Source organism: Sparus aurata, chromosome 9 (genome assembly GCF_900880675.1).
Source record: "Sparus aurata chromosome 9, fSpaAur1.1, whole genome shotgun sequence".
Taxonomy (NCBI): domain Eukaryota; kingdom Metazoa; phylum Chordata; class Actinopteri; order Spariformes; family Sparidae; genus Sparus; species Sparus aurata.
In genome coordinates this window covers 6017735-6030485 of record NC_044195.1, presented here as the reverse complement: position 1 = coordinate 6030485, position 12751 = coordinate 6017735, and the positions used below count along the sequence as shown (strand labels likewise).

General features: G+C 40.6%; 1 protein-coding gene across 7 annotated transcripts; it reads right to left on the bottom strand.

Annotated features, from left to right (window-relative positions):
• Window positions 1–67: 67 nt before the first annotated feature.
• Window positions 68–9607, bottom strand: rbm44 (RNA binding motif protein 44). Of its 7 annotated transcripts, none has more exons than XM_030428367.1 (20): window positions 9468–9607; window positions 9106–9270; window positions 8784–8811; window positions 8585–8691; window positions 7870–7944; window positions 7734–7788; window positions 7567–7631; window positions 6714–6999; window positions 4792–5206; window positions 4656–4717; window positions 4418–4567; window positions 4059–4224; window positions 3935–3969; window positions 3739–3814; window positions 3505–3622; window positions 3315–3428; window positions 2712–2782; window positions 2398–2471; window positions 1904–2123; window positions 68–842 (listed from the first exon to the last, which is right to left on the bottom strand). In XM_030428367.1, the coding sequence occupies exons 2-20, from the start codon at window positions 9227–9229 to the stop codon at window positions 549–551; spliced, it is 2535 nt and encodes an 844-aa protein (XP_030284227.1). In that variant the 5' UTR covers window positions 9230–9270; window positions 9468–9607; the 3' UTR covers window positions 68–548. The 7 variants fall into 7 exon arrangements, with proteins under 7 accessions (XP_030284227.1, XP_030284225.1, XP_030284226.1 ...); XM_030428365.1 differs by having other exon boundaries at window positions 9106–9253; window positions 9468–9542; XM_030428366.1 differs by having other exon boundaries at window positions 4792–5033; window positions 5136–5206; window positions 9106–9512.
• Window positions 9608–12751: the final 3144 nt, after the last annotated feature.

Below are 12751 nucleotides of genomic sequence, written 5' to 3'. Positions count from 1 at the left end.
TGGTTGACCGGTTATTAGCCTGACCTATTATCAAATTGGATATTCAGCATTTTTTCTGAACACAGAATGTTTGCCCCCAAAATGCAGTGCAGTGGAAGTTTAATGTAACAGTAAAGGAAAATACAGTACAGTACAGTACTAGTACCTGACAAGGGTCAAGAAAAGAAATGTTTTAATGCCAGCTCTTAATTACAGAGGACACAAAACACACACAAAGCTGCTGCATATAACTGTATGCAAACCTAGACACCAACAGTTTTCTGAAATATAATTTTACAACTGAATAACTGGCAGCAGAGGCACAATGTAAAGCCTTTGAACTCTGAACATGAAAAAAAAACGCACTCAAAAAAAAAATCAAAAGCTTACTGGAAATACACAGTGGTAGACAGCAACACTGTTTGAGAACACAAACTACATTCCACTTTAGATTCATTTCTTCTGTGTTGCAAAGAAAAGCCTGAGGGGTTGTGAAGCTACTGTAACAGCCAACTTCCAACAAATCACTCGTGACAACAAATACTTTTGAAGCACGGAGCAGTGCTTCCTCATAACTGCGCTGCACTCGCAGGCCTGGTCAGAAGATCTGAAGTCATCTCCCTGATGGTCCTGAGGGGGAAGCTGCTGAGGATACCCTGGTGCTTGGCCCTCAGCTCCAACAGGGCATCCACAATCCTCTGCCTTCCAACATCTGGGTGGCGCTGTGTCAGCTCTGCCATCAAGGTATCGAAGCTGCCCATGGTTCCATAGTGTTGGGGCACACAGGTCCCCTTTGCTGTGGGGGAGATGCAGACCACCTTCCTGATCTTGATGCTCGAGCTAGGCGGTGTATGTCCTATCAACTGTGGACAGAGAACAGAGGTGTCTCGATAAACAGAATCAGAAAGTCCAGAAAGCTTAGTACACTGTGTTTTTCATCAAGCAGAACACTTTTCAAGACAACAAGTTGGGACAGGAGCATCAAAAGACTGGGAAAGTTTGGAATGCTCCACAAACACCTGTTTGGAACATTCCACAGGTAAACAGGTCCATTGGGAACAGGTGATAGTAACATGATAGGGTATGAATGGGGCATCCTTGCAAGACTCAGGCTATGTTCACAGAGCAGGCATATCTGATTTATCTTCAAATCAGATCTAAAAACACTTTTTTTCTATATACTTTTCATGCAGCTTTAGCACTGAAGCATGATAAATCATATCACTCTCCAAACAATCACACAAGTCATAGAGCAGAGAGTTAGTTTCAGTGTGGCTCCACAGAATGTTGTTCTGTGTGCTGTCACCATAGCGTTGTGCTAGTAGCAGCCTGGATTCTGCTCAGCTACTCGGATGCATTTCCATTTTCTATAAAAACAGTTTGTTTGCAAATGATTGTATTTATGTTTTACACAGCGTCCCAACTGTTTTGGGATCGGGGTTGATTTCTACAAACCCGTTGTAATTTTTGAGGGGCTGCAGCTACTGATTATTTTCTTAATCAACATCTTAACAAATCAACTAATCATTTTGTCTTTAATGTGTTAGAAAAGAGTGAACATTCTCTGGTATCATTTTTCAAGAGTCTAAGATACAACAAAGATGACTTCTTTGTTGTATCTGACCAGCAGCCCAAAAAACTTTAAAATAATCAGTTCATTTTCATATATAACAAAGAAAAGCAGCAAAGTCTCCCACTAGATGAGCTGAAATCAGAGAATGTTTGGCCTTATTTGCTTGAAAATTGGTTAAAACAATAAATCGACTGTTGTTGTGATTGCAGAATAATTTTGCATACACAGAAAGAACTGTCAGAGGCCTTGGCTTTACTGAATACAGTGTCAGTAACCCTCTTTACAAAAGCTGCCCTGATTTCTCTTGACAGATTTAATTAATAACATTACTTTTTCTCCTCATATTCTCACCTGTCTGTCAGTGCTGCTGGATTCAGTCTTGGAGGTTTGTGGTTTGCTGTCCTGTGAACACTCAGGCTCACTGATGGAGGCCGAGGCCTGACTGTCGCTCCCACCATTTGCTCTGATGATGTGCTCCACATGCAAAGTATAGCCTTGCATGGTACAGCCATTCAGCTCGCTCACTGCAGCCTCGGCAGATTGGGGATCATCGATCGTCACTATGGCAACTCTAGAGAACATAGCCAGCGAGACAGCTAGTTGTTGCACTGACATGAATGTTTCCATTTGGGAAGCAAATAACTGTTTTGACGTGTGAACTTTTTGCTTTAACAGCTGCATGAAGTGTTTGACGTTGCTAGGGGATGCAGATGAATAAGGACTTTAGACGAAACAGGTAACAAAGCCTTCCATCTACAGCACGGCAGAGCTGACAAACACTTGGGACTGCAAGATGGAACAACACATGGCTATAGAGGGACAGTAATGTGTTACAATCAGCTCACCTCAAATCATTCTTTAAAGCAGTGATGCTGACATCAGAGGCATGATATTTCTCAAACCACAGCATCACGTCACTCTGACAAGGACAAAGCTTTTATTAGAGCCTGTACTGCCACCTGCTGGCTATAATGGTGCCATACAACACATTAAATGATAAAAGGTAAAATAATATGACAAAATCTGAATTGTCTTTTTTCCCCAGTATATATTAATATTGTGTTACATTTAACAACTATGATAACACTTAAGCTCACGAGTACATTGCCTGTAACATTGTAATGTTTGAGCAGTCAGCAGCAGTAACGTACAAACTCACCTCTGTCACATTACTGGGTAGGTTGGAAACAGAGAGTACTGAGCACTTTGGTTCTCCACTGGCTGATTCTGCTGTAGAAACAAATTCACTACTAAAGATTTGATCTAATATTAATGAAACATGTCCACATTTGAAGTGTTTTAGCTAGAGTAGGGTAGTTACACTACTTCAATTTTGCATTTGTTTTGAGTGTAACACCATCTATATTACTATAAATGATAATATCAGCTTTACAACTTCAGTGAAAAGTGGAATATTTGAAAGATGTACATAAATTTGTCCCCCTTTAGCTTCAATGATAGCATGCAATCTGGAATCCACAAGTTGACTCATGACTCATGTTTTCCCAGCATGATCTGACAACATTAAACAAAGCTTCTTGTGATGTCACAGAATGCCTGGGGTCAGGTGACAGTCCTTGAAGGGGGATGGGGGGGGGAATACCAAATACATCTGGAACATTTCAGGACATTTTTCAAAGATTCAACTTTTGCAAAAACTGTTTAGCTGACATAATCATTTGTAATGAAAAAAATTGCATTACATTAAAAACAATCAATAGTAGAAGTACTTTGAGTAGTGGACTACTTAGAGACCACTTACCTTTGGTCACATCCTTATTAATCACTGCTGGATCCTGTCCCCTCTCAGCAGGCTCCAGGTCCTCTTCAGCATCGTACCATGCCTCCATTGTGTTGAGCTCTTTGCATACAGCTTCTGTCCACACAAAAAAAAGGCACTCAACTACTTCCCAGGTAATTACTTTAAAATGTGAGGAGGCTTTTTGGCTTACTTATCTGCTTCCCTTCTTGCTTGTTTGCAGTATGGACAGAATCTCTATCATGGGGCACCATCGTGACAGCTGTCCTCTTTTCACAGTTCTTCTTGGTCTGCTCCTTTCTCTGACTGGGCTGGAAGGGAATGAGTTTAACAGTGTTCAATTAGCAGAAAACAGAACAACACCAGAGTGCTCATGGATTTGATTTTAGTAGCACTCCTCTATTTACACCTGAGTCTGTAAGCGTACCTGGTAGCCATTTCTGATTTGATCAGCAGGACGTCCGTTTTCTTCACCTGATGGATTATGTGGCTCCTGGGAGCTCCTTGGAAATCAGACGAAACAAAATTACAGTCTCAGAAAATTACAGAGAGGCAACTCCCAATCTGCAAAGCCTTTGAAATTTAATTCCATCAGACATGCACGCATGTATGTGTTAACATACCAAGATGGAACTTTTCCCAGCTCATCACCAATGATCTGAACAGGGCCGATGAAGAACTGTGATTCAGTATGTGTTGCCATCAACAAGTATTTAGAGATTTTTGGGTTAGTAGACTGAGTCTTACCTCAGCAGGAATGTAATGTGCTCCTGTAGTTATCTTCTCACAGTCAACAGACAGAGGCTTGAGCTCCTTCAGTGGAACCCCTGCCAGGATCTTATCTCTCATCCAATTATAATCAGATTCCAGTTTTTGCAGAACACTTGCAATGTTTGCAGGAGGGTTCTTTGGCCTACAGAGATGGGAAATGATACAAGCAAATAGCACTCAGCCTAAACAGCTGCCTTCCCTTACAACTGCTTATTCACGTTATTAAAAAAAAACATCTGGACAAATATATTTCAGCCAGTAACTGACTCAGACAATTAGCCAAGGTTACAGTAATACAAGTAAAAACTGCTTGGTAGTTACTGATGTGTCCTTACAGTGGAGGGACTTGGCCTCCCTCAGCAGAGGTATAGTAGAGTCTCCAGCAGTGCTGTGTGCACATGTTGTACTGCAGGGCCAGGAGGCATAGCTCTGCCTGCTGAGCACGCTGGACGCAGTCACATTCTCTTTTCAGTCTACAACCCAGGCTGGAAATATGTATTAATTAAAAATGTTAGTACTGTGGCAGAAATTCCTTGGAGGCACATTTAAAATAGACCGCATCTGACATGCTACCTATTCATTTTCTTCTTTTGCTCTCTCAGCTCCTCTTTAACCATCCTGAGTTTGATAAACTCCTGAAATGTTAAAAAGAGGTTTAGAGAGTTTTCTTGCGGCTACTCTAATGATTTCTCTCTGCTTCTGACCTTACCTCAGCAAGATAGTCCAGATCTGCCATGTGGACTTCAGTAATGACATGTTTGTCAGATGTTTCTGGATCCTCAGTCTGAGTGAAGGCTGCCATGCACAGTGCAGGCTCAGTACCAACCATTACGTCACAGACAGTAACACAGGGCATTGGGGAGGTGTACTTATCTGCAGTGCTCATCTTGACGACAGTCTCCGAAGTGTCACTGCTGGCTGACAGTGCTTCACTACTACTGGTGACTGGACCTGAGTGAACCCCACTGTTATGTGCTTTCACATCTTCAATAGGCAGACAGGCAAGTATACTCTTATCATCCTCCATGATGCTGCAGATGTTGTCACTCTGACCTTCAAGGCTTGAGCTAACCTCATGGGAATCCACAGGAGGAGAGTTTTTCTCGCTTGGTGGCCACTCTGACCTGTATCATGAAACAATGTGGCACATAATAAGAATTCATTTTGCACACTGCAATTAAACACAGGCAGTAGACTCAAAACTGTCTTATAAAATAAAAAAAATAAATGAAGTAAATGCTCTTTCATGTGAACAGATGAAATTCTTTACAGACATGTCATAAATTACATTCACGTTTATTCATTAAGTCCACAATTAACTTTAAACCATTCAACTACACAGAGTGAAGTGAAACATCTCTTGTAGTTGGATGTGGATAATCATGGTTGATGTAAGTATGACTTTTAGACTAGTTCTCAAACTGATCAAATAAGATGACCTTTTATAATTTGTGTGTGTAAATAAAACATACAGAGGGTACTGACTAAATTAAATAACATGAAATTATTGACCAAATGCTACACAATGCAACAACATTATACGGGATGAGTATATAAAAACAGACTGGGGTCAAAATAAAAAAAATACAAAGAAAAATATACAGTTGGAAAATATTTGTTGCTGCACAACATGTAAATGAAATACTGAATAAAATAAATAACAGGGCTGTATATTAACTTTTTTGCACATAAGTACCACTGGAGCTACAGAGGTTGAACGCATTGCAGATGCCTACAGGCAATAAAACTGCATGAGAATAAAAGTATCAAGTAAGTTCATTATAGTTTGAGACCAATCAGATTCTTAGTGGGGAGTTAAAAAGTGTTTTCCATGGCCTTTCAAATTTGTTTAGAACTGCAAAAATGGATAATTCATCTTTTATAAGTGGGAAAATGATTTCATCAGATAGGTCTAAGTACCAACACGTTGTTGTCAATAAACTTAATCGCAAGTGAAGTGGACAGTGTGCGGGAGTCTTTTTCCTGATTTTGTCCACCTTCGGTCTTCTCCTACGCACCTGTCGACTCCAAGGTGTGCAAAACCTGCAATCTTTTAAAGTGGAACATTTTTTTTACATGTTGCTTAAAATATCAACATGACATCTTTGAAAATTCTTCCATGCAAGATGCTTTAGCGTTGATGGATCTTCAAGTGCTTAAAATGTATATGATTTTGAACAAGATTATGCAAACTGAACATTTTATTTCCTCCCTTTCACACAGGAAAAGAAGTAGAGCGGGACTAACAAGCCTCCACTTGAGAGGCAGAGGATTCCAAACAATGGCAGTGTTGTAATGTGAACCGAGTGGTAGGAGGGAGATGAAATGCCACATCATAATTGATAATAAATGTTATCAATAACACCTCTATACAGTGATTATATCGCCCAAACCGACTGGTAAGTTCCGAAAGTTACACCTGTTTGTAATGCAGCCTTCTACACAAGGAAAAGACAACACTCATGCCATATTACCATATAACAATATCCAAAATCTAAGACTATATTCAATATAATACCAACATACTGCTGAGTCTGACTTAAATACAGATAATGGAGAGTTCAAATTGGCATGGTTGAAATTTTTTTTTTTACAAATTACATATCATGTTGCCTATAAATGCATACTCACCATGATGGATTGACTTCAATACGTATGAAATCAACACTCTGATTCTCCGTCACTGCAGACTGGCTCCTGAGCTTAGGCTTTCCTCCCTGTCTCCATCTTTCCAGCTCCATGTCCACATGCAAAGAGCTCGCCAAGGCTGATCGGTCCCGGCACACAGCTGCACTGCTGCTACTGCTCTCCTCATGTGGATGGTTTTTTGATCCCTCCAGGCTGTTGCCACGGCCAAGCAGGGTCCCCCTTACATCATTGGGACACATCTCAAGGTCTAGATGTGAATGAGCCACTTCTTGCAAGAAGAGAAAAACAAATGTGTTAAGTAAATGTTTTACTAGTATGAAAACTGGGTTTTATTGAAGCTGTCAACAGAAAATCTTTGATCGTTCCCAAGTCACAGTTTTTTTTATGTAAGGTAGTAGTTACTCAGTGGTAGTAAAACTGATGACGGGTAATTGAGAGACAGTGGATGGAGATGTAGCAGAGAGCAAGCAGCTCTCCAACAAAACTTCTGTCTAATGTGTTGTAAGTTACAAGGTTTTTCATTTAGAGGCTTTTTGGCAGATTCACTGGTATCTCTCAAAACACTTTATTAATGCAAATCATCTGGTTATCATCATGTCAGCAAGTATACACATCAGCAAAGGTACTTTCTCTGATTAATAGGCCAATCCAAGTTAGGCCACAAGTCATCTTCTTTTTGCCCTTTCTCTAGCAGTCAGTCATTATTCATAAAACACGGTCGATTTGCCTTCTAATGGTACAAATAATACTCATAATCAGTTTTCTTTCCGAGTTCTATGTGACACCAAAAACCTAAATATTCACACCAGATGAAAATACAAATAAAGAGCATCACCTGGAGGTGTGTAACAGTTTTGCATATTGCCACATCTGCACCTCGTCACTCCTGACATCTTTGATCTGAGAACAAAAGTTTCAACAATAAACCACTGTATAATGATATAGCCTTCATTCATTTGAAGCAGTATGTTATCAATTCACTGCAATTAGTGTCAGACATACGTATGGCTGTTGGTTTCCACGAATTGCGGGGAAGGACTGGTACTTCCACTGTTACCTGCGTTGTTTGTAAAGAGAAGCTGTCACTGTTTCATCTGTACAAAGCTATTAGAAGGTTGCAGCCGTTTACCAGACTTACACTTCACATAAACATGATGCTTTGACAGTTCTAGGCCCGGGTGTCCTTGCAGAAAGTGGTGAAACCCTCCTTCGTCTAGGAGAGAGGAAAATCAATCAATGTGACTCATATTTTCCCATTATTAAAACATGTTTGACTGCGATCTTTACCCAAAATTTTCATCCCCTAAATAACGCACTGGTGAACACAGACAATACACACTGAAAATAAGGACTACAGGCGTAAAGTGTCGCGCCATTTCATTCATCACTTCACCAAAAATGGTGAGTTTCCTTTTAGAAAATTAAGGTCTCTTGATTATAGGTGCTGTAACAATAAATGCACGTGTCCATTAACAGAGCGGTTTTCTTGAAATAATTTTTCTAGTATAAATCTAGTACATATTCTATGTTCAATCACGATGAATTACTTCATTGCACGGCAAGTAGCTGCACCACACTAAGCAATCTGACTGGTCACTTAGACTATACTCCAGCAATTCCATGGCAACATTGTAGCTGGTCTTATAGGTGTGTCCCCCCCCCCGGAGAAGCTGGAAACACAATGGTTGGCCTGACATATAATACAAATAAAGATGTCAGCTCTAATATGACACAGGTGGTCTGACTGTGAACATTGCTGCCTATACAGTCATCAGCTCTCTCTCTCACACACACACACACGCACGCAAACACACACACACACACACACACACACACAGCCAGTGTCAGTGTACCTTGTATGATCTTTCTGTCCTCTGGACTCAATCTGAGATACCAACCCAGCAGCTTGGGGTCAGTGAGGGCAAGGCATTGATGAGTGTACACCAAATCAAATACAGAACTGCAAAACGCACAACAATAGCTCCATGTTATAAACAGTTATTCATGTTCATTTAAACATACAGAGAAAGAGAGAGAGTTATGAGTCCGTACCGGTCCAGGAATAATACCCTGCCCTCTCCTGTTGATGAAGAAACCACAGTCAGGATGAATAAATGGCTTCTTGGCCCACGTTTGTGTTTTAATAAGACATCATTTCTAAGATCTTTACATATCGGGATGGTTAACTAATGAGGCCTGCAGCTGCTCACAAGCAGTCAGAAGACACTGCCACGGTAGAAAACGTTAGTTAGCCTTATATATTTGACGTAGGGATATATTTAGCTGTATTTACTTAACTGTATATATATAAAAAAAACTTTAAACAGAGAACTTTGTTTATAGCAGTCACGTTAATGTCTTGAACGTCACTTACTTCGATGTGACTTTTCAGCCACCGTGCTGTAAAAGTGAGGTATCACCTGAGGAGGCTCCACCACGCCCGCATAGCCCCCGGCCCCGTACGATGTGCTAGGAACAGTCGCATCGTACGGCACCATGCATGGATGGGCTGGCCACGCTGTCTGGAAAACAGTCCTGGCTTCAGTGTCCGGAAGAGTCGGCCAAAATGGAAATGAACAGTGGTTGGGATTGACAACATAGTACAGCTCCATTACTAGTGAATAATCAACGTAACCGGCCAATGTTTGGCGCGTTGAGGATACACAAATGTCGGACAATAGGCCACCAAAGCAACCATGAAGCTAACCTAGCTAGCTAAGTGTTGAAGCCTGTTACCTGCTGCGTCATGGTGGCCTCTACCACCCAGCCGTTTGGAACTGGTGTCGCTAGGTTAGCTATGAGCTATTTACTTAGACACAATGTGACAATCAACTTAATTGATAAGTAGCCTGTTAGAGCTTGTGGACTTAAAGGGCCCATCCACCCAAATTAGGAACAAGAACAATTTCACTTTCTCATAAAATCATGTGTAAAATCAAGTGGTCCAATATTTAATTTCACCTGATATTTACACTGTGGTATTGCTACTTTTACTACAGTACAAAACCTGTTTATTTATTCCACCTTTGCCCTTGACTTATTCCTTCATAGATTTGTGTTGATACGATGGAGTTGACACTGGCTCTCTCTCTGTGTGCGTGTGTGTGAGTGTGAGTTTTCACAGACTCTCTCCTTTGTGAAGTGCTTACAAGCTGTCCAATGTGGGCTGCTGTGTTGCTGCCATTGTGTGGTTTGGTTGACGTCCTCTCTCAGGACTGCCAGGGATACAGGTGGAGTCCTGCCCTGTGAAATATGTTTCAGTGTTTTTTATGATGTAGGAAGGAAAACAGCATTGTTAATCTGTCTGGGGAGAGAACTCAGTACAGCATTGTAAGTGGGTGATAAGTAATGTAGTTGGCCACCTCCTTAGTTCAAAGACGGTTGTTCCAGTTTGACATGGATTCCTTTACTCCTCTTTCAAACCATCTGTCTTTTCTGGACAATATGTTTACATTGCTGTCCTCAAAGGAATGATTCTTCTCCTTCATATGTAAGTGGACAGCAGGGGCGGTTCTAGGGGGGGGCCAACAGGGGCCAGTGCCCCCGTAACTCTGAGTCTGGACCCCCCTGTGGCCCCCCTGACAGGGAGTCTGCATCAATAATACAATGACAGATTTCTTGCAATGATTTTGTTCTGAAGGGAAAGGCAGAAATAAAATGTCTCAGCAGTTTACTACCCAATCAAAATTGTTGAAATTGTAAACACTGCTTTGTCTGAATGAGGGATTTATCCTTTTTTCCGGGTTGTATGTGCCCCCTAACAAAAAAGCCGGCCCCAACCTGGCCCCCCTATGAGAACTGGTCTAGAACCGCCACTGGTGGACAGCAGAGTCTTGGCCTGAGGAGTTGGCCCTCCTGTGTTGTGCCATTCGGTTATGGAGAGATTGTTTTGTTTCTCCTGTGTACAAATCTGTGCACTCCTGCCTGCACTGAAAAGCATAAACTACATCAATCTGTTTATGGCTGGGTGTTCTGTCCTTACGGTGGGCAAATGTCTGCCTCAGTGTGTTGGTAGGTTTAAAGTGAACAGGGATCCCATGTTTATTAAAGACGTTCCTGCGACATAGGGAATGACGATGTTGTTACGTTGTCTCGTCTCCTCCTCCCTCTCTGTCTTCTGGATCTTTAAGAGGTTTTGAACAAGGTCCAGTTTGGGTAGCCACAGTTTTAAAGTGCTCTCCTGAAGGGCTTCTGTTCTTTCTCCTTCCCTTCTGACTTCGTGGGCACGGTGTCAGCCTGACGGTTTAAGGTTCTGATGACCCCCAGCTTGTGTTCCAGGCAGAGATGAGAGTCAAACAGCAAGTAACACACAACACTTATTAAATCAGCAAAGGTTTTACTAAACTGTTACCCACTTTATCTGCCAGTAAGCAACTTGAGCCAGTTAATGTTAATGCAAGTGTTAGCTAGCTGCTATTCACTAGGCAAGCTAACATTAGCCCATAATTTAAGACCTTATCTGTAATTAAATTTAATTAAATTAGATCATTAAATGTGTGTAAAAGATGTGCTGTTGGACTTGATTTAACAGTCTTACACTACTTGTTCTTTCTTCATTTGATTAATGACTGCATTTAAAAGCAGTTGATAATTACTATCTATTTCTACAATAGTATACATATACTGCATATATAATACATACACATAATACTGTATTATATAATACATAATAACATATAAAGCAACTACATATACACAATATTTCCTCCATTTCTCTAAAGTAAAGGACTGGACTACCTGCCAAGACAGGTATTATTGGTTAAGACTATTTGAAACTTTTCTCTTTAATGCTTTTGTTCAAATTGGGGACAAAACTATCAAATAAGTCAGTGTGATGCTCAAAGGTTTAGGTGTGTTTATCATGTAATTGCACACATTGAATCATATTGAGCTGGATAATATAGTTTAAAAAGTTTGACTGTAAAACAATCTTATCTATACATATATCTCTACATCTATCTCTACATCAATCCATACAAATCTCCATACATCAGTCTATACATATGTGTATACATATATCTAAACATGTATTTATACATCAATCTAAACATCAATTCATACATATATCTATACATCAATATGTACATATATCTCTACATCACTCTTGACATCAATCTAGACATATTTCATAACATCTATTTAATCAATCTAAACATATATCTCTAAATCTATCCATGTATCTATCTATACATATATCTTAAAATCTATCTATACATCTATCTGTACATCAATCTATATATTTATCTAAACATCTATCTGTACATCAATCTATATATTTATCTAAACATCAATCTATATATTTATCTAAACATCTATCTGTACATCAATCTATATATTTATCTAAACATCAATCTATATATTTATCTAAACATCTATCTGTACATCAATCTATATATTTATCTAAACATCTATCTGTACATCTATCTACACATCCATTGATCCATCTTCATGACATCACAGAAGTCCACCGTGAGGAGAGGAGGGCAGCTGATGCTCTGAGCTGGGTGGACTTGGTGGAGGATCAAGCTGCTCCATCACCAGGTGATGCTCCACATCCTCTGATAGGCTGGACTCTGTGAGTCCTGCAGAGGAGGACAGAGATGTGACTGCTGTTTCAAGAACATGCAGCCAGGAGGCGGGCGGGGCTTACAATGTACTCCTGTGGCAGGTGATTCATGTCACTCCTGTGCACGGTCACTGGAGTTTGTGTGTGCGGCAGCTGCACCACGGCTGTCCGCTGATGTGTGCTGTGACAGGACCAGGACTGTCTGCGGGGACGAGGTTCCTCTACAGCTCTCTGTGAGGTCAGGCCTCCATCACAGCTGCCCGTGAGGTGGAAGCCACCACTGACACTGCTACACCAACAAACAAAAACACAGATCAATCTTCCAAAACTTTACAATAAGATACCTCTTCTAACATCTGCAGTATAATACATCTGAATACTAATATTGGATCAAATGACATTCATTTGAGAGTCACAACTTTTGTAAAGATGCACAATTCAGTCTCCACAATAC

Coding starts and splice junctions, on each gene's coding strand:
- rbm44 (XM_030428361.1), bottom strand. CDS start 9,343: ATGGAGCTGTACTATGTTGTCAATCCCAACCACTGTTCATTTCCATTT. Junction 3,815..3,934: donor CTGGGAAAAGTTCCATCTTG/GTATGTTAACAC, acceptor CTGATTTCCAAG/GAGCTCCCAGGAGCCACATA. Junction 2,783..3,314: donor TAATAAGGATGTGACCAAAG/GTAAGTGGTCTC, acceptor TTGTTTCTACAG/CAGAATCAGCCAGTGGAGAA.